The 20,413-nt window shown below is 52.0% G+C and overlaps 1 protein-coding gene across 2 annotated transcripts; it reads right to left on the bottom strand.

The window, feature by feature from the left end:
• Window positions 1-1,876: 1,876 nt before the first annotated feature.
• Window positions 1,877-20,409, bottom strand: STRIP1 (striatin interacting protein 1). 2 transcript variants are annotated; one of them, XM_045478583.1, is made up of 21 exons: window positions 20,196-20,409; window positions 16,807-16,876; window positions 16,014-16,088; window positions 15,447-15,581; window positions 15,247-15,367; window positions 14,923-14,991; window positions 13,875-13,981; window positions 13,634-13,761; window positions 12,355-12,537; window positions 11,781-11,998; window positions 10,529-10,594; window positions 10,342-10,405; window positions 8,983-9,054; window positions 8,425-8,499; window positions 8,118-8,215; window positions 6,764-6,890; window positions 6,455-6,555; window positions 5,667-5,733; window positions 5,013-5,117; window positions 4,235-4,439; window positions 1,877-2,847 (listed from the first exon to the last, which is right to left on the bottom strand). In XM_045478583.1, exons 1-21 carry the CDS (start codon window positions 20,373-20,375, stop codon window positions 2,600-2,602), a joined length of 2,514 nt encoding a protein of 837 aa, XP_045334539.1. In that variant the 5' UTR covers window positions 20,376-20,409; the 3' UTR covers window positions 1,877-2,599. The 2 variants fall into 2 exon arrangements, with proteins under 2 accessions (XP_045334539.1, XP_045334540.1); XM_045478584.1 differs by lacking the exons at window positions 1,877-2,847; window positions 4,235-4,439; window positions 5,013-5,117 and adding an exon at window positions 5,152-5,307.
• Window positions 20,410-20,413: the final 4 nt, after the last annotated feature.

Below are 20,413 nucleotides of genomic sequence, written 5' to 3'. Positions count from 1 at the left end.
TGGCTCTCGTTATTTTGTGTCCTTGGGCAAGTTCTTTATCCTTTCTGTGCCAGTTTCTCATGTGCAAAATAAGCACTATAATGGTACTACTTTTCAGGGTTATTATAAGCAAGAAGCTATTACATACAAAGTGCTCAGAGTAGTGACTGGCACATAGTAAGCACTAAACATTTGCTCGCTCCTGTGTGGAAAATGAACTTTCAAGAAGCATCAATATTGGTCCTGGTACCTAACTGGCCCTCAGTAAGTGGTAACTCTTGATTAACAGGGGACAGTTCCCTCAGGTGATAAAGCCACGGGGTAACTCATCCCTCAGTGGATTGAAGGAGCACTGGACCTCGAGCCTGGTTGGCAATAATCAACATTTTATATAACTCAGCCATTTACAAAGGGTCTTCACATACCTTGCCCGTCTCAGGACCCATATGAGAAACGAAGCCAGAGATTGTGGGTGGCCACTTGCTCCAAAAGACATTTCTGTACAAAAGCTTGGATTGGAAAGGCCAATCTACCACTAGCACATTCTGCAGCTATGATAAGGCTCTTACTCTCCTAGGCCAGGCCCTGGGCCTACAGATGTGTGGATCCTCCCACGCACCCGGGCTTTATGGCCCTTGCAGCTTTGATATCCCATGTTCTTTTCTGCACAAATTTTTATATAGACATTTATAGACCTTTGCAACCCAAGAGGAAAAAATGGCAACTCTGGTTAAGGGAAGCTTCAGAAGAGAATGGGGAAGTCAAAAAAGGGGAAGGAAGCAAAGCTGTCAGACAAGCTGGCTCAGTGAGCCAGGCTGCCTGGTGGAGTATGAATGTGAAAATCTATCTTACCCAAACTAAAATCTCACGATGCATACTTCCTATTGGTCCTGGCATGAAACAGCAGAAAATGCATCACGCACACACGAATTGTGTCAAACTCCCTTGTCCTGGGCAAGTTGCTTAGGGGCAAAAAGTCAATCAGTCACAGGGAATTCCTACCTCAGAGGCTGTGTGACTTACAGAAAAAATACAGTGCTCGCTTCCCCTCTGCTGCTCCTAACCACGCTGGCACATCAGGCTTCTCTTGGAAGCCCAGCTTGGGGCCTGCACTGAGGCTCAGTCAAAACCCAGGCCAAGCAGGCAATGAACAGAAGAACCCACGAGAGGGAGATTTTCCCCAGAGTACATTTCCTATATAAGTCAAGAGACTTAAGATCCCGTACACATGGCCTAAAGGTAAGACAAGGGACCTTTTAAGTCATTCTGGAAAGGAAACAGTACTTTCATAAGCATCAGAAACAAAGCCTCAAGATCAAACTAGGTGGAAGCAGACGTGCCCAGGATCGCAAGGCCAGGTACAGGCTCCAGGGTCTGCAAACCGACACCTCCCAGAGATCGTCCTTGCCTCTTCCCCCAGTGAGGCGGGCTCCTGGGCCCTCGGACACACTCCTTCCCACTGTGAGGCTGACTCCAGATGGTCTGCTTCCCCAGGCTCTGGGCAAAGAAGTTTCCTCTCAGTCCCAAACACCTACCCTTGCGAGGGCCCAGAGCAGCTGACCTAGCCCCTCCCCCTCCCTAGCACTGAAACTGGTTTGGCTGAGGCCCCCTCAGGAGAGCGATCCGGAGATGCCTGGGGCTCCTACTGCAACTCTATCAAACACAGGGGTACAGGACAACTTATCACCTCAGCAGCCCAGAGCCCTGAGCTGGGCTGGAACAATCCTGGACTGACTCTGGATAAATGCCAACTCCCCCAGTACCTCCCCCTCAGGTGGCAAAGGCAGGCAGCCTGGCAGGGAACAAGCGGGTGACCTATCAATGCTGGCAGGAAAACCCATTTTCTAGACTTATAGATACTCAGGGACTGTATTTCCTGCAGACAAGGCAATGGGGGTCATTTTTGCTTCCTTTTAATGTAAACAGAATACACAAACACGTTAAAAACCCCAACGTGACACAAGAGAATACACAGAGATTTATATATAGGTATTTACAGACCCCTGCAAGCCAAGAGGAAAAATGGCACCTCTGGTTAAGGGCAGCTTCCGTTCCTACCCCCCAACCCTGTCCAAAACCAAAGTACTGAGGCAGCTGTAGGAGCCTCTGCAATTGCCTTGGGACAAAAGCAGGAGGCTGGAGTGACATCAGAAACTCCCCAAAGCAAAACCAAGATTCCCACTTTCTGACCGTGGCCTAATGCTAAGCCCTCCTCCTCGGCCGGCTGAGACTCCAAGGATGTGTGTGTCTCAGGAAGAGCCTCAGTGTGGCCCCTGCAACTCAGATGCAATGGCGTCCCAGCCCATCTAGGCTTTTCCCAGCCTTGGGCTGACTGAGAAATGAGCTGCAACCGACCACGTCCAAGAGAAGAGGGTGGGGATGAGTGAAGAAGAGAGGATCCCACGCAGAGAGCTCGCTGCTCTGAGCAGGATGCTGGGAATGAATGAAGGGCCAAATCTGACTCACCCACAAGCCCAGCGGGGGCCTAGGGAGGGCACAGTGGGGCTGTGCTGCCACCTGGAGGGAGGTGGGAGCACTGCGGCAATGAACTGGGACAGCCCCTGGGGCACCTCCAGATCACCCCTTCTTTCCTTTACAGTCAGTCCCCTGCCCAGGAGCCTCACTGCAGCAGCTCCTCCCAGGAAATGGGCTTGGAGAAGACCTCCCTTTCTAACCAGAGGTCGTAGTTCATCTGGAAGTCCTCAGGGAGGTCCACCCGCTGGCCCAGGACACTCTGCAGGCAGTTGTCCACAGGTAGGAAGTCCGGGTTGCTATGGGCTCGGTCATACCGCCGGGCGTTGAAGCGTTCGATATTGGCACGGAGGGCGCATTCCTCTGCCTGGAAGTCCCAGGGCCGTGCATCAAGATCTGAGACAAAGCAGGAAGACACGTTCAGGGGCCAAGCCCTCGTGGCAGCTCCCCCTGGGTTCACTAGAGCTTGGGGCCAGGCTGGCCCTGGCCTGAAATGTTGATTGTCAACTGGGAGCCAGAGACCTCCAATCTCTATTCTCAGGAAGACTGACAGGGCTTTTTCCTTAGACACAAAGGAAACTCAGGTAAAAAGAGAAAAGCCAGATCTACAGGGAAAGGGGCCACACTGCAGTTTAGGGGGACCCAGCCAGGGAGAGCCATGGAATGACATACTTCTCTGAAAGTTACACTCTCCTGGCTCTCTGAGATCAATGGCAGGAAACTGCAGATTCCCTCATTTGCTCATTCCCTCAGTTCCCTGACCAGGGACTGGGGGCCACGCTGGGTCTACACAAATTCAGGGCATCGGAGTACAGATGTGGTCACCTGGCCATGGGGCTTTGGGCTAGAATGGTATGGTGCGGCAGCACACTCAGAAAAGCCCGGGAAGAGCCCGCTCTGCCTGGAGGCTGAGCGAGCCCCCCAGATGGGAGGGACGCATACAGATACTGAACAGTGAGGCGTATGAGGGAGGCTTCCTGCCAGGGGCAAGAAAAGTGGGGGACAACGTGGTTAATGTGCCAAGATCCCTGTGTGTGACAGAGGCTGGGCTGGAGAGAAGCTGGATCAGATTATGAAGGAGGGGAAGGGAGGCTGGGCAAGCCTCACATGCTTTAAGAGTGTGGCTCAAATTCTAAGGGAAATCAGAAGCTGACAAAGGATTTCACTCGGGGAGTTAGCCCCACAGGATATGCTTTTTAAAAAGATCACTGGGGCAGGGCGTCTTGGTGGCTCAGTCAGTTGAACATCCGACTTCAGCTCAGGTCATGCATGACCTCACAATTTGTGAGTTCAGGCCCTGCATGGGGCTCTGTGCTGACAGCTCGAAGCCTGGAGCCTGCTTGAGATTCTGTGTCTCCGTTTCTCTCTGCCCCTCCCCAACTCTTGCTCTGTCTCTCTCTGCCTCTCAAAAATAAAGAAAAAAACATTTTAAAAGATCACTGGGGCACACTTTGAGGCACCGATGAAGAAACTGGGGGCAAGGAAGCCATCAGGCTCTGTGGGAATTTCAGTGGCCAGAACTAAGGCAGTTGTAGTGAGGAGAGAAAAGATGGGAGAGCGTCTTGTGAGAGTTTCTGGAAAAGGAACTAGTTCAGGGGGAGGAAGGAGGACTGGGGGATAATCACAGGCACCAAGTCAAGGCAGCTTCTCAAAGTCCTTCCTGGAGCTCCTATCCTGAGGCCACAAAAGCAGGAACTAGATTCTTCGGGGTTCTGGAAAGCTGTCACCCCTACCCCCCCCCCCCCACCCCCCTGGCCCGGCCCAGCCTGTGCCAGAGCCTTACCGTTGCCGTACGCCCAGTCGTCATTCAGCCGATGCCGCACCTTCTGGTAGATGGCGGACATGGTCTTCATGTTGCTCTTCCGCCACTGCCGTCCCAGATACTTGGTTTGCACCTTGAGCAGCTTCAGCACGTAGAGCTGCATCATGGCCTGTTTCACCTTCAAGGCCCGCTTCAAGATGGGGGCCGACTTGAACACCACTAGCATCTGGGAAGAGGCACGAGGACCAGGCTGAGGGCAGAGAAAAACTCCTGCACTACCACCTTCTAGGGTTAAGGGTAACCAACCATCCCAGTTTTCCCCAGACTGAGAGGGCTTCCCAGGCATGGACGCCCCACTGCCCAAATCACAGGTCAGTGTGAAATCTGAGGAAAGCCGTGAAGTCTCTCACTGTGAATGTTCCTATGTGCATGTACGTAAAATCTCCGAGGATTCATGGACCTCCCTACCTCAAAGGCGTCCTCAGACTCAAGGTTAAGGGAAACTCCTAGAACCCTGGTTGTGTTACTGATGGAGATTAAGAGAATGTAGTGAAATCCCTTCTCTAAGTGTCGATTCGTTTCAGGCCATGACCGAGCCTCTTCTAGCTTCTAGTTCAACTCAGCAAGGGGCCAGGCATCAGCCATTAACATGCAAGGATGTGGCTACAGGAAGAGTCCAGTGAGAAGGGTATAGGGCAGCAGCAAGCCTGCTCCACGGACGTCCTGGGAGGGGACAGCACGAAGTGTGGCCCTCTGCCTTGAGCTCCGAGTTGCGTGCCTGCTGACTGTACTAGCTCACCATCGTCCTCGAATGCTTCCATTTTGTCAGCTTGTTCAAGATCCGAAGCAGATTGATGCAAGAAAAGAGGTTCCTCCAGCAAAACTGGTTATTGTCACCTGCTTCCTGCAGGGAAAACCCAGGAATGCCTGTAACTCTCACAGCTGCAGGGTGCTCAGTGGTTTCCAAGGCCCTCACACCTCTCTCGGAACTGCCAGCTCTCTCCTTGTCTATAGCGGCAGCCCTCTCCTCTCCTCAGCCCAGGGTACTTCCACCCCAGAGCTTGGCAGGGATAAGGGAGTCCCCTAGAATTTTTCTGCAGGAAACACGGAGCATGATTTGAGGGGGCTGTGCCATCAGCCTCCACACCCGGGGCACCCACACCCAGGCTCCCTCAGAGCTGTGCCGTACAGAGATCCAGTGTGGGAGAGGGAAACCACTCGACCAGGTGAGCTCTGGGTCGGCAGCCCCTGAACACCACACTCCTGATGAACTACTCCCTGTATCCAAATCTTTCCACTCTGCGAGGTCCCTCCTCCGGCCCTTCTGTGCAATTACAGTGCTTTAAAAGCCAGCACCCAACGGGTGACCTCATCTGTGAGCCCCTCCATCTCTGTATCGGGGGAGGCAGGCCCTCCAACACCCCCCTCACGCCAAAGGAACAGCGTGACTCACCAGACTCTCAGCAGTCAGTTCCGGCAGCTCATGTACCACGCAGTGAGGGTAATCCAGGACAGAGATGCTGCAGGGAGAAAGAGAAGCCGGGCGACCACCGTGAGCAAAGCTAGGGGCTGGAGAGACAGCTGGGACGTGGCTGGCTCCCGGCCTTCCTCCTTACTTGTTGGGAGTGGAAGCAGGACCGCCTAGCCTGCACTTCCCTCATTTCCCCAGCTAGAGGATGATGAAATCCCCGTTTCAAGAGAACTTATACGGTCCCTCTATCACCAGAGACCAGCCTGTCATCTTATAAGGTTCAGAGAGACTGCTTTCCCAACAGCAACGAGTCTGGGGCTGGGGCAGAAGATTTCTCTAGGCAATTAATGCATGCCAAGCCCCTAAAGGAGACAGCGTCTGGCCCACAGCTCACTCTGCGGTGTACCGTCAAATACAGCTGGTACCAGGCGACGGGGACAGGGGTAGAGTCAGCAGATGGGTCCTTATGGTGCACATGGCAGAGCTCCGTAGAGAACAGAAGGCCCGGCCAGTGTCCTCGAAGAAGCACACAACAGTGAGGGCCCAGGATGAGAACCCTCCCACCCAGGCACAGACTGAGTCACCTGTCACGAGACTAGCTGGACTCAGACCTGACACACTGGCATTCTCCACAGCAGAGACCATGACTCGTCCATCTTTGTGTCCTGACGCCTGGCAGAGTGCTGGCTTGTAGGTGCTGAATGAGCTCAGGAGAGGCCAGCCGGGCCTCTGGCCATCCCTACCCCTTCCTGATCCCTCATCCTTATCACCTGTTCTTGGCGGTGATGTAGGACATGATGTTTTGATTGAAGAACTTTAGGATCAAAGGGATGCAATTGGCAAACACCAGGTGCTGGGCCATGTATTCAAACTGAAACCAACAGAAAAAAAATAAGCATGCCCTTTAGGACCTCACCCTCCTCCCTCCAGTGATAAAAGGCCTTAGTTGGAGGACTGGATCTTAAAACATTCATGCAGAGCTCAAGGGGGTTTGAAGGGCAAGGCCTCCTTCAGGGCTGGAGGAGGAGGGCTGCCTGAGGCCCTGGCCCAGCGAACAGAAAGGAAGGCCCCGCAGGTACCTGGTAGACGTGGTTCAACTTAAAATGCTTGAGCAGCAACAGCAGGACAGCAGAAATGGCCTTAACAATGACCTCTTTGTGGCGGTTCACATCCACCCCCAGCTTCATGCTCTGCAACACGGTGGTGCTGGAAACACAATTTCCGGGTGAGCCACCAGCATGGGCAGCGCTACCCTTTGGGCACTCGCAGGAGAGATGGGATTCCTGAGCCTTCCCCAGGCAAAGGCTTCCACCTCACCACCCACCCTGTGGACATCTCTGCGATCAGGGCCAGGGCTCCTCCCACCCACGTCAACAAGCAATCCAGCTCAGCACAATTTGCTTCCTGGGGGGCCTCAAACACGTTCTTAGCCTATTGCCCTGCTTTTCCTCCCAAAATGAACTTCTCCCTTTCAAGATCTTCCTACACTTTTGCCATGAGATGAACTTGGGTTCCTCAAAGTGTATTCTGGGGAATGCTAGCACACTGAGATGCTTCAGGCTATGGAGAAAAAAGGGCTTTGGAGTCAGATAAATGGAAGAAGCACTGAGTTAAATCGGTTTCTTAATTCAGGACTTCTCACTGTAAATCTAAGAGGAGATTTAATATTTGACTCTGGGACTCTTCTTCCAAGGACCGTCATGATGGCCTAGTGTTCTGGGACACTCCCTTTGGTAGTAGCCAATCCCTGCCTCCTCCCTCACGCAGCTATCACTGCCAGACTCAAGGGGCCCAGCCCCCAAGCCCCCAGGGAGCCGGGCTCAGAGCTGGCACGCAGGAAGGAGGTCAGATCAAAGCCCAGGTCCTTCTCAAAGCAGAAAATGATCTTGTTTTGTACTCTTACATGAAAGCGATGAGGTCAGTGCCTCAGGGAAAAAGAACCCCCAAGGATTTCACTATCAGCCAGAGATATCCGCAAATACTCCACATGCCAAATCACCAGCCAATAGGAAAGAATCCTACACCCAGCTCAGGTTCAGCTGCTGGCTGGTAAACGGTCCAGAAGCTAAACCTACAGGTCCTGGGTGTGTTGCTCAGACAGCTTTCGAGGGAAGGTTTCAGGAAATGTCGAACACAGCCTGATTCATTTTATAGAGGAGAAAACGACTTTTCCCTAGTTCACTCAGCGGCAAAGTCTACACTAGAATCCAGGCCGACCACACTAAGCCACTTCCCCAACCAGTAAAACCAAATATTTAATCCGATAGATACATTTTCTTTCTTCTGAGTCAGGAACACCCTAAACTTAACCTACAGAGAAGTTGAGCCAAAAAAAGAAAACAACCGAGCAAGAGTGGGACCGAGGAAAACGCTTCCCCTGGCTCCTCTACTTGGCGGCCCCTAGCCTGCTCCATTCACAGGAATACTACTCACGGCATCTCCTCAGGCAGGACGTCTGCTAAGATGTTGATTGAGTCTGTTTTGGCTTTCGAGGTGGGGGCGGCAGCCAGCAGGATCTTCAGCAGCGCGATCTGGGGAGCAGCAGACCAAAGCCTGAGAAGTGGTCCTTCGGGAGGTGTTCGGGTGGGCGGCAGGAGGGGCTGACACCGGCAGGGCATCCTCTCAAGGCCAGTGTAGCAGGGAGGGCGGTCCCATGGCAGGTACTGATGGGCACCGGAGGGGTCCCAGACCCAGAGCACTCACGAAGAGGAGGCGACACCTCAAGAGCAGGAGCACTCACCATGTACTGGGGCAGGCTGGGAAGCAAGCCTTGGTAAAGGGTTTCCGCGGGTACCTGCTCCACTTCCTCTTCTCCCTTGTAACACAACAGGTACAAATACGAAACCCAGTCCCGACTCTGCTCTCCTGAGCCAGCTTGCTAGCTGGCTGGAGGAGAATCTGTTAAGTATTGATGTAAATGATGATGTCGGTAACAATGGCAAACCTTGAAGAATACACGTGCTACACGTGCCAGGCACCATACTTGTAATAACTCACTTCAACTTTACTGCAGCTCTATGGAGGAGGGACTATCATCATTCCCATTCTACAGGGAAGGAAACTAAAGCACAGAGAGATTTGGTAACTTGCCTAAGTTGCCACCTACTGAGTGGTGGAGCCGGGAGTCAGAGGCAGGTGACTGTGCTCTTGACCCCCACCCTAGACATACGCCAGCCCTGGTGTGGGATCGAGACTGGGAGTTTTTTGAAGACGGGGCCTGGAGCAGCTCTGTAGTCTGGGACCAGCAGTGCCTGGGAGCTGCTGGCAGTCCAGTGGCTGAAGAAGGCCTCAGACTCACCCCCGAGAGAGGAGAGCGAAGGTACTCCTCCTCCATCTGCGCCTGTACCTCTGCAATCGACGTGTACTTGTGCTGGAGAGAAAGAGGGAACGCCTCTCAGTCTCTGGCCAGAGCCCCGCACCCTGGCAAAGACCCCAGGCAACTTTCCTCAAACCCGAGCTTCTCAAAGAGGGCTAAGTCACCACAAAGATCCCCAACTCAAATCCTGAAATATTTTCTAAGTGGGCACATACTTAAAACCAGTCTAAAAGCACACATTAGACACAAACTAAGGTAAAGGGGTTTTTTCGGATAGCTATAAAGACAGAAGAAAAAACTATTAAAGGGAGAATCAAGTACTTACTCAGGAGCAAGTACTCAAGTACTCAGAAGCTAGTACTCAAAAGCCTAGCCGCACAAGGCCCACTTCGTACTACAAATCTCAAACACACACTTCAAAAACATACCGACATTCACACGCCGACATGCTGTCAGGGAAGACATCCTTTCCCCACTCTTGATGCCTCCTCCCATGTGGAGAGACGTGTGCGTAAAAACTCCTGGCCTCCCTGCTTCTTCCCACACGCTCTTTCCTCACTTTACTGAGTGGCAGGTATGGGAGGAGGAATAGGACTTTCTGAGCCCAACCTCCTCCTCTCTTCTCTTTAGAAAAAAAAAAAAAGCCTGGGCTCTCTTCTGCTCCTCAACCAGGCTTAGCGTAGTTCCAGCCCTGCCTGGCCCTGGCTGCCTAATTCTGGAAGTAAAAGCATTGGGATGCATATCATTACCATGTTCTTATGGCTCACTCTCCAGTAGCTCTATCAGCAGTAAAGCTGGTGTTTTGTTCTCCATCTGCCCACTTCTCGATCTCGAATACTTTAGAACTAAGGCTAGGAAAACTCAGGCCCCTTAAAACTCCCAACTATCAAACATATCTTTTTTTTTTTTTTAAATGTTTATTTATTATTGAGAGACAGAGAGAGACAGAGCATGAGCATGGGAGGGGCAGAGAGAGGCGGAGACACAGAATCCGAAGCAGGCTCCAGACTGAGCTGTCAGCACAGAGCCTGATGCGGGGTTGAACTCACAAACTGCGAGATCATGACCTGAGTCGAAGTTGGACGCTTAACCGACTGAGCCACCCAGGCGCCCCTCAAGTATATCTTTAATAACGGCCCAGTTAAGTCCCCAACAAGAACTCAGCTAAAATAAGTAAAACTTACAAAGAGCTGTGTTAAAGGTATGGCTGTGGTCCACCCATTCCCCTGCCCCAGGCTCCTTCAGGCAGACAACCATCTCAAAAGGTTTATCCCAACAGGCTGCTCTCACTTTACTCACTTGGGACCAAAGTAGGCCAAAAGCTCAACCAAGGCCACCTACCTGTTTCAGAGTCTTGATGCTTTCGTGGATTGGCCTGGGCAGCCCCACCACTGTGTTCGTGTCACTGCAGAATAAAGAAAGCCCTGTGTTGAGCCCGGACATCAACTCGCCTTGATCCACAAACACCAGAGGCCAGGAGAGTGCACTCCCACTACCTTCCTTCAAAAGGAACTCAGATCACACTCACCTGCCTAGAGTGTAACCAATAAACTTGCTACGGCTGGACTCGAGGAACATCTCAATGTCTTTCTCTCTGCCAAAGAGAACAAAGTTTTTATTAAAAGTTATTTCAAGGTGTCATGGTTAATAAAACATAGAAGCTTCAGAAACTGCAAAGCCAGAAGAAAAGGTCTCCCACCCCCTTTTTTTTTTTTTTTAAGTTTTCATTTTTCAGAGATAGAGAGACAGAACATGAGCAGGGGAGGGGCAGAGAGAGAGAGGGAGGGAGACACAGAATCCGAAGCAGGCTCCAGACTCTGAGCTGTCAGCACAGAGTCCGATGTGGGGCTTGAACCCATGAACCAAAAGATCATGACTTGAGCCGAAGTCAGACACTTAACCGACTGAGCCACCCAGGCGCCCCCACTGTTTTTCTTTTTAGTAAAAAAAAGAAAAAAGAAAATCTTCACACTGTCTTAATGTCCTTCATAACGTTGTTGGGTCAATAACCTGAAAGTGTATTATGTGTATGTAACCAGTTTACCTGTAAAATTAAGGTGACACATCAAACTTAAAGCACATGTCATTCAGATACCAATAACAAGTTTGTCAAAAGAATTTCTCAAATATGTAAAGTTTTTACAACTGGATCTATACGCTTCTGATATTTTCATATGAGTCCTGTTCTCCTGCCTCAGACAAGCAGCACATGTCACGTTTTCTGAAGACTTGTGTTGTAATCCCATCCACAGATCACTGAAAACTGGGGTTTCAGATGGAAAAAGTGACTTCTGCATTGCCCTTTCACATACTCACCTATTTCTTAAGTTGGTGACTTTTTAAACAGAAACCACTCATATCCAGGTACCTTTCCACCTGATTTATGCATACATATCTCAAACACCTTACCTAGGATTCTAAAGCTCTTCCCTAATCTTTAATTTTTCTGTTAAAAACCACATACAACCCCAGGGTGAGTGGAGATGGGTTCAGTTAAGTGTCCTTGTTCTCATTTTTCCCTATTCCCCCTTCATTAGTATGGCTAACCAAGAGCTAATTCATATTACTCATTCAAGAGCCATACACGGGTCTCTCTGTCCAAGGCCGGCACCCTGAGGCCTCTGGCCAACAAAGGGTACTTTAAGAGAGCTTTATCCCAGAGCCAAGGTCAGCCTGGCCCTGCAGAGGACCTCATGTGGTGACTCAGGCCTGGGGCAGGCTTAGGGGTGGAAGGCCTCTGGTTTCAAGAGCCAGGAGTGTTCCAGGTGTCTGAGGCTCACCTGACCTTGGGAGCCCACGGAAGCCCCTTTGGGCAGGTAAGCCTGTCAGTCTGAGGGTGTTGCAGTGGGGGAGGCATCACTTCATCCCGCTCAAGGGGGAATGTCTCCCCCTCCAGGCTGTTGTCATCGTCATTCTCCTCTTCCTCTTCTCGAGAGTCATCAGCCTTGTAAGGATCCCGCTCGTTGAAGGCATCCAAGTTGTCCTGTTTTATCAGTGCCTGAAAACAGAGGGAAGGGGAATCAGAAAAGTGCCAAGCAAAGAACCATAAGAGAGCAAGGAGGCTAGACAAGCCATAACACACAAAGGTGGAAGGCAGAGTCAAGGGCAGTGGAAAAACCAGAGAGGAAGTCAAGGTTGGGCCCAGAGGACAAATCCTTTCTTGTCGCAGTGCCTCAAGAGTGCCATGTGGTGAGTGTCCACTCAGAGACATAGCGTCCCCCAGCCTGGAGGCCTTCATTTGGATTAGCTGCTCAGAGAGGACTTCCAACAACCCCGCTCACCCGGGGATCAGGCTGCCACGCGATGTGCCCCTTCAGACCCTCCGGAGTCACCGGGGACACCGGTCACCCTCACCTTGTGCTCCCGACGGCCCCGCTTCTGCTGCTGCTCAATCAGGTCTGAGGCAGACGCCGGCGGGGAGGCGGCCCTCATGTTGCGGATCACCTTGATGCTGTCCTCAGGCAGTGGGGGAAGGCCCAGAACGGTGCGCTTCTCGGCCTTCATGCTCTGCAGCTCCTCGAAGCCACCCAGTGTGCACTGCATCGCAGACGAGGGGCGGGGCCAGGTCACACATCTACAAATGTGTCCCTCAGCCCCGCGTCAGGCTTGAAAGCATGCGTGACACCATGACCTGCATCAATCTCTGAACCAGGGACTAAACCCACTCACACGAGAATTCAGCAACACCAACGTGGGAGTGGAGAAAACAGACCAAGGGAAGGAGATATGCAGGCTGACTGAACAGGCACACACAGGTTTAGCTCTGCACGTAGGATATATACTCTTCGTGCCAAAAAAGCAAACTCAGGAGCCTATCCTTTCAGGTTTCTAGAAAAGCCTGTGACTCACATGCTTCCAAAGCTGTACCTACCAGTCTTTCAAATTCAAATTGGGAATACATCATTAGATACTCCAACATCCCCCCAGAAGCCAAAACCCCAGTGGTATTCAGCTTTTGTCTCTGGCTTCAGAGAGGCTTTGTGAGGAACCAAGAGGATGTCTCACCAAAATATAATGTGCACACCACTCTAAAGAGATCCTAAACTCACGAGCCTGGCTCTGCAGAGTTGGCCTGCTCTGGAAAGAGGGAGGTGAGCCCCAGGGGGAGGAGGAGTCCCGACGGCAGCTCCACTCTCTGCTGAGGTCTCTCATCCAGGTGGGAAAGGCGGCGAGCTCGGCTGCTGACAATGGCCCCAAGCCGAGGGTGCTGGCCATTCTTTCCCTAGCCAGAAACAGGCTCCACACCACACCCCGAGGAAGATGGCGCTAGCCCAGGGCTCGCTCTTGCTTCCTTCAAGTGACCTCTGACTGAGGGGACCCAGTTACACCACCTCTAATTCTGCTTCCAATCACTTTACTGACTCCAGGTTCAGAAGCAGCATGTCTGGCGGGGGGGGAAGGTGTTTTATGACTCCAGGAGTCAGGGAGCCAACAATCTATTTTGACTCAAGGGCCAAGTCCTCTTTGCCTGCAGTGAGTCAAGCGTGCTATTTTGTTTTAAACCAAAGCAGTTAATTACATGTTAATTTATATAGAGATTTTCATACAATTCAACATTTAAAAGGATATACAGTGAAGTCTCTCTCCCGCCCCAAGCCCTAGCAGCTGAGTTCCCCTTCAAGGGGGTACTCACCAACACTGTCTTCCAGAGAAGTAAGAGAACTTTCTTCATGGGGAAGTGAGGGGCATGACCGCTGCAAAATTTGGTCACCATCCCAAACAGCATGATGGCAAATGGTTCGTTGTTGTACAGGGGGGAACCTAGAGGCAACACAAAGTGATCAGGGCCACCAGCAGGAACAGGACCCTCCCACAGGCCAGCAGTCTCAGCTCCCGGGCAGAGCCTCAAGACGCCAGGATCTTCAGGGCCCTACCCAGCTCAGCCCTGAAGGTCTGTCGCATGGTCCTCCACTCAGCCTTATCGCCCTCACACTCCTGGTGAACGGTCTCCACAATCAGGTACATGATGTTGAGCAGTACCCTGGGAACAAGAGCCAGTCATAATGGTGAAGAATGGGGAATCAAGGGGCGTCCTGGCTTCCTCACATTCCAGCTGACATGAGGAAAACTTGTGCACAAAGGCTAGTTGGTGGCAGACGGCTGTGACACGGGGAGAACTGAGAGTCTCACAGGGCCCTTCTTGGTGTGCCCTTCTCACCCAAGTGCTAAGGTTACAACCAGATCTTACCCTGCTTTGTATTCTGGCACTGAGCTAAGTGCTCACTCAAAGCAGGTGCTTAATAAATAAATGGTTGCTGAAAGCATTAATATGAACAAGAACGGCCATAAGCATTTACTGCCCTAAGCTTCCTGGAGCAGGAAAAACACAGAGTTGGGCACGAGCTGTGGAAGTAGCTGCCAGATCAGAAGAAGCAACGCAGGGTCAAGGCAACAAGAAGCAAGGGTTACCACGCTGGCGCGGGAATCGGGAGTGAGCGGGCGGTGCCCCAACCACCGTGGGGAACACCACAAACAGCCAGTCTGAAAACTCCCAAACAGAGACAGATTCTAAGCCTCACGGAAATGGGAAGGTGATCTTACTGTTTAGCAGCCACTATTACTTCCCGTGCGGCCACAAAACGCCACAAAGGAGGTGGGGGTTGAGCTACCCACGGAAGGCGGAGCCCAAGGAACCACGTCGTGTGTTTCACCAAACACAAAATACCACACCGCCAAGGTCTCAGCAGCAGCGTGGGCAGGAGGCCGCCCCTTGCCACGGCTCTAGTAAGCAGCTTCACCCGACGTTTCCTTTAGGAGTCTCCTCCGAGCCCCCCCTAGGGACGGCCCTCAGCAGGGCCGCCACGGCCCACACTGAGTCAGCATGTGCAGAAGGAGTGCACACGTGGCGAGGACACCTGAGGATGCCCTCCTGCCCCTGCTCCGATCTCATCCTCGGGGAGTCCAGGCTCGCTGCCTGCTCACCTCAGGTCTGTGCTGTCAGCCAGGGAGATGGCCGGCTTCCTCACCGCACTGCTGCAGGCGGCACTGTTGCTGCAGGAGAGATTGGGGAGTCAGGCCCTCCTCCAGGAAGGAAGATGAAAAGTTCCCCTGACAAGTGCTGGGGAACAAAACGTTTTATCGTGTGTTACGACTGCCCAAGAGGCCACAGTTCAACGTGACCAGAATGGAGCTGGGACCGCCCCGCCCCATGTGGCCCACTCGCCCTTCTCAAAAGCAGTTGGTTCTGCAAGCTCTGTCCCCTCATCCCCTGCCTCCCCTTCCCTACTCAAGCTCCCCAGAACTCACTCTATCTCCATATTCAGAAGCTCCACCAAAGCATTGAACGTGCCCACCTCCAGGAGCAGAAAGATATTGTAGCGCATCCAGGACTGCACCTCTGCCTCTGAGCTACACTCCCCAAAGGTGCCTGCGAACACGGGGCACAGCTGAGTCCCTCCCTGTATCCGACAGGGCAGTGCCGGGGTGCCTGGGGACCCACTCGGTACCTTGGGCAACGTAGAGGATTGCTCGAGCCACCTTGAGTCTTTTCTCCCTGGCAGTGACTTCCAAGCCATCCAGGAGCCTCATGGCATGCGTACGGTGCTGGTTGGTGTCCAGCTCGGTCCATTTCTTGTCTGTTACTGCAGGGCAAGAGACCACTTACACAGGAGCCCAGAAAAATCCTCGCAATGGAATGGGTACAATGTTAACTTCCTGAATTCAGGCCTGCCACAAGATCAGAAAACTCAGAAAGATAAGTTACTCTCTTACAGCAGCGTAAGGCCACACTGCTGCTCTATGCATCTGAGTTTTCAGACTGAAACACTGCTATTTTTGGTGCAATTTCAATCACATAAAAAGTTATTTCCCCCCAATACTCACACTCTGAAAAGCCACCACCAGAGCACCAGCAGGCCCACCCTGAAGGTCACATGTGGCTTTGAACAACCGTGGTTCAGCAGGTTTCTTAGGTCAGTCCAGGGTGACTCCAGTCACTCAGATGACTAAGAGAAACCCTGCGGCCCTCATGGTGCTGGGTCAAAGGAACCAAGAAGTGAGGGGAATCCTCTCACCATGGATCCGGAAGTCTTCCTCAAAGCATTTTCGATTCATCAGGAATTCCGGCCCTTCGGTGTAGCTGTAAAGCTCTGTCAAGAACAAAGCCCCATCAGCTCCATGTCCACGTTCTGTAGGGGCCTCATATGTAGCAGAGAACGTAAGGCATTTGCTTCTAAGCCCCATTCTGTCCCTCGGTCACAGTGACTCCGGGCCTGTCCAGTTACTAAGGGGGTCTTAGTGCTCTGACGGGCCCGACAGAGAGAGTGCTGACTTCCCCTGTAGCAGATAATCAGAGTGCCAGTTACGGACAAATCCAGGCATTTCCAGTCCAGTGCACATAGATCCTGCCACCCCACAGGCTGACTGCCACCATGGACACGTGTCTCTCCAGTGGCTACTATGGAGCAGCTCAGGCTAGCTCATGTTACACATGAGTGGCAGCGACAGATGTGCACAGATGCAGGCACGCTTGTCGGCACGCCCCATGACCTGCCGCCCTAGGAGACACCACCGCCAGGCAGGCAGCGGATGGCCAAGGAGCATCACCATCTGTGATTGGGCCATGGTCAACCGACCTGACCGCACAGAGGTGCTTTGCCAAAGTAAGGGGAAAGCCAAAGTTATGAGCTATACAAGGCTTGAATCCCATAATTAACATGTTTTATCTATCTATCTATCTATCTATCTATCTCATTACTAGGCTAGCCAGGGGGGAAAATGAACTCCAAAATGACATTCACTCTTAATTGTATTAAAGACCAATATGGGAAAAAACACCCCCAAATAACATGAAGGTCTATGCTTTACCTGAGAGCTCTGCAGCCCACTTGTCCGTGTCAGCATATTCAAACTCGAGATCTGGAGACTCGGAGTAGCCCTTTTCAGAAAAGGAGAGAGAGTAACGCAAAAAGTATTTTCCAAAGGAAGAAACACATATGCGTCCAGAGACACTGCTGGGTTACAAGGCACCACCGGCTCCACTCCTTTGAGGTTTTATCACATTTCGCCTCCTGGGCTAGCTCAGGCCTCCCGATTAAGACCTTACACAGCACCTTCCACTTTTCCTTAGAGCGCTTACAACTGACCATTATATACCGGCACATGTATTTGTTTTGTGTCTGCCCCTCCACGAGAGTGCAAGTTCCCTGAGAGCGAGAACTCTGTCCACCAGTCTGCTCACCAATGACTCCACAATGCCCAGCACAATACCTGGCCTGAATGAGGGCATGAATGACGAGTTTATAGCCAAATAAATTCTCATTAGATGAATGAACACAAAGCTTCTATGTGTTCTGTGCAGTGAATGTACCATTCCACATGGTGCTAAGATTCCGGAAGCCTCACTTCTTTCTGGCTAGTAGGCCATCAACAGCTCAGGACAAAATGCGTATTGACGCTCTCAGCTTTTCTGCCCTTCTCTCAAATTTCAGTGAGAACTGACAGACAGAGAAGGTAGCAGCCTAACAGAATGGTCTCCCTCCCACACACAGGAGAGAATCTGACAAAGAGAATCTTTTCACTGACAGGGATAGGTGATCACCGAGGAGGAGAAACACCATCTGGGAAGCCTGGTGCTCGAAAGATAGAAGAGGTGATAAACAGGTAGAGCCCTCAGGCTTAATTACAAGCTACTTGGGAAGACAAAGACCACCCACAAAGTGACATAACAAACCCACAGAAACTGGAAAAAAAAAAAAAAATGAAGAACTCTACTCCATCAGAGGCAACAGAAGGTACACTTTCACAAGTTACTGAGCTTCAGTTTCTTCATTTATGGAATGGGAATGACAAAAATCTATCTTCAATGTGTTTTTTGTTTTTTTTTTTTATGTTTATTTTTGAAGGAGACAGACAGAGCATGAGTCAGGGAGGGGCAGAGAGAGAGAGGGAGACACAGAGTCCAAAGCAGGCTCCAGGCTCTGAGCTGTTAGCACAGAGCCCGACGCGGGGCTCGAACCCACGAACCACGAGATCATGACCTGAGCCGAAGTCAGACGCTTAATTGACTGAGCCACCCAGGCGCCCCAATCTTCAAAGTTTTTAAGGCCGAATCAAAATTATGTAGCACACAGTGGGCGCTCATCAGGTGTGGGCCTCCCTGTCCTCCAGGCATTGCTCAGGCTCCCAGCCCACGGATTCCAGCTGTGCCCCAAAGAGCTGAGTACAGCACCAGGATCTCTAAGAAAACGAACTGAAACAGGCCTCTCAGCCTGAACGTGTTCACTGACTGGCCTTTCATGTGTTTAGCCTCTACAAAAATGAAAGGGTAGAAAGAGACATTTAAATGCATCGAAGGGTATTTATCTGATCATTTGTGGCTACTTAGGAAAATTTATCACTAGTTTTATTTATTTATTTTTATTTTTGAGAGCGAGCAAGGGAGAGGGGCAGAGAGAGAGAAAGAAAGAGAATCTTAAGCAGGCTCCACACTCACCATGGAGCCGGACATGGGGCTCAATCCCACAACCCTGGGATCATGACCTGAGCCAAAACCAAGAGTCATTGCTCAACCAACAGTCACCCAGGCACCTCCACGGCTAGTTTTAAACTAAAACTCCTCTTCTTGGGACGCCTGGGTGGCTCTGTCGGTTAAGCGTCGACTTGGTCTCATGTCATGATCTTGCGGTTCGTGAGTTCGAGCCCGGCTTCAGGCTCTGTGCTGACAGCTCAGAGCCTGGAGCCTGCTTCCGATTCTGTGTCTCCCTCTCTCTCTGATCCTTCCCCATTCGTGCTCTCTCAAAAATAAACAAACATTGGGGCGCCTGGGTGGCGCAGTCGGTTAAGCGTCCGACTTCAGCCAGGTCACGATCTCGCCGTCCGTGAGTTCGAGCCCCGTGTCGGGCTCTGGGCTGATGGCTCAGAGCCTGGAGCCTGTTTCCGATTCTGTGTCTCCCTCTCTCTCTGCCCCTCCCCCATTCATGCTCTGTCTCTCTCTGTTCCAAAAATAAATAAACGTTGAAAAAAAAAATTTAAAAAAAAAAAAAATAAATAAACAAACATTAAACTAAAACTCCTCTTCTGATGAAGGCAGGTTCACCCCCACCACTTTCATAATCCTCTATCACCCCACAATGCAAAGGCTTCTAAAAAGTCAGATTCATTGCTTTTTCAAATAATTCGCTTCAAACTTAAAGTACCTCTATCTTGGACTTGGCAAATTCTGACACGTTTTACCAGAGGTTTGCACTTGCCAACAAAATACAAAAGCTTGAGAGGAACTGATTTCACCTATCTAAAGATGGTATCCTCGGCCTATGGTAGGACCTGGGACACTGCGCTTGGACAAGGAGGAATTCCCCATCATTAATAAGCGCCTCACTGCTGACCAGCCCCTGAGTTATCTCAGGTGGAGACCTCACGGTAAAAACTCTGGGAACGTGCTGATTAAGAAGCCCTAAAGTGCTGTGACGCGTGTGTCTTCATTCATGAAATCTACAATGGGAGGCAGTGGGAGGAATTCTTTAACTCCGGGTGAGGTGACTAGTCAGCTCCAGACTACGGTGTCTCTGGAACCAGAAGAACAGCCCACTAGCAAGAGAGGGAATGCTGAGCCCTAATGCATGTTTACAATGTATATTTATGACTGTTAACAGTTCAGCATCGGACGCATCAGGCACTGTCAAACTAGAGCCAGGACCTGTACTAGCTAAGGTCAGAGTGAATAGGCAATGTTACCCCCTCCTATACTCGAAAACGCCGGGCGCGTAGTACCATTAGTGATAATTGGCTCCGTCCGGTTTTGAGCTCCCTTCCCAGCCCACACACGCCGCCCACCGCGCGCTGCAAAGCCCACAGGTCCAGCGAACAGAGATGATTAGGGGTCGGGATGCAGCCGCCCGCCCCCTGGAGCGCACGCAGACCACTGACTCCTCATCTCCGAACTGGGACCGGGAGCGGCTTCCCCAGGGGCTGGGGCCCCGAGGCCGCACCCTCAGCCCCCGCCCCAGAGGAACAAACGAGCAGTCGCCGGCTTCGGGAGGTTCTCCCGAGCGGCGGAGCTCGGGGATGGGACCCCGGCTTCACGCCCCCGGCTCCGGGGGTGCCAGCCTTGCTTCCTGCTCCTTTCTCTGTAAAATGACAACTCCTCCGCCGGGCCATGTCCAACCCTCTGGGAAGCCCAGCTGGAACCCGAAAGCAGCCCCGGGCCCCTCGCAACCGCCCGCCCGGTGCCGTCCTCGCCCCCCGAAGCTCCTGACCTCCGAGTCTTTGCGCTGGTTGCGGTTGAACTCCCGGGCTTTGCCCCCGGGCAGGAGGCCTCCGCCGGCCCGCGGGGCTCCGGGTGGAGGCTGCGCGGTTGCCGGTGGCGGAGGTGGTGGCGGCTGGGGCTGTTTGTTGTTCATGATCAGCGGGCCGGGGCCACCGGCTGCCGGCTCCATCTTGGCTGCTCCACACCCCCGGCTCAATTCACGGACTG

The sequence above is a fragment of the Leopardus geoffroyi genome, chromosome C1, assembly GCF_018350155.1.
Source record: "Leopardus geoffroyi isolate Oge1 chromosome C1, O.geoffroyi_Oge1_pat1.0, whole genome shotgun sequence".
NCBI lineage: Eukaryota > Metazoa > Chordata > Mammalia > Carnivora > Felidae > Leopardus > Leopardus geoffroyi.
The sequence above is the reverse complement of the archived record's forward strand: the minus strand, read 5'-3'. Positions and strand labels throughout refer to the sequence as shown.

Excerpts from the sequence above, each read along its gene's own strand:
- STRIP1 (XM_045478583.1), bottom strand. The coding sequence starts at position 20,375 with ATGGAGCCGGCAGCCGGTGGCCCCGGCCCGCTGATCATGAACAACAAA. Across the intron at positions 13,982-14,922 it reads GCTGACAGCACAGACCTGAG|GGTACTGCTCAACATCATGT; the intron begins GTGAGCAGGCAG and ends TCTTGTTCCCAG. Across the intron at positions 12,538-13,633 it reads TTCTCTGGAAGACAGTGTTG|TGCACACTGGGTGGCTTCGA; the intron begins GTGAGTACCCCC and ends TCTGCGATGCAG.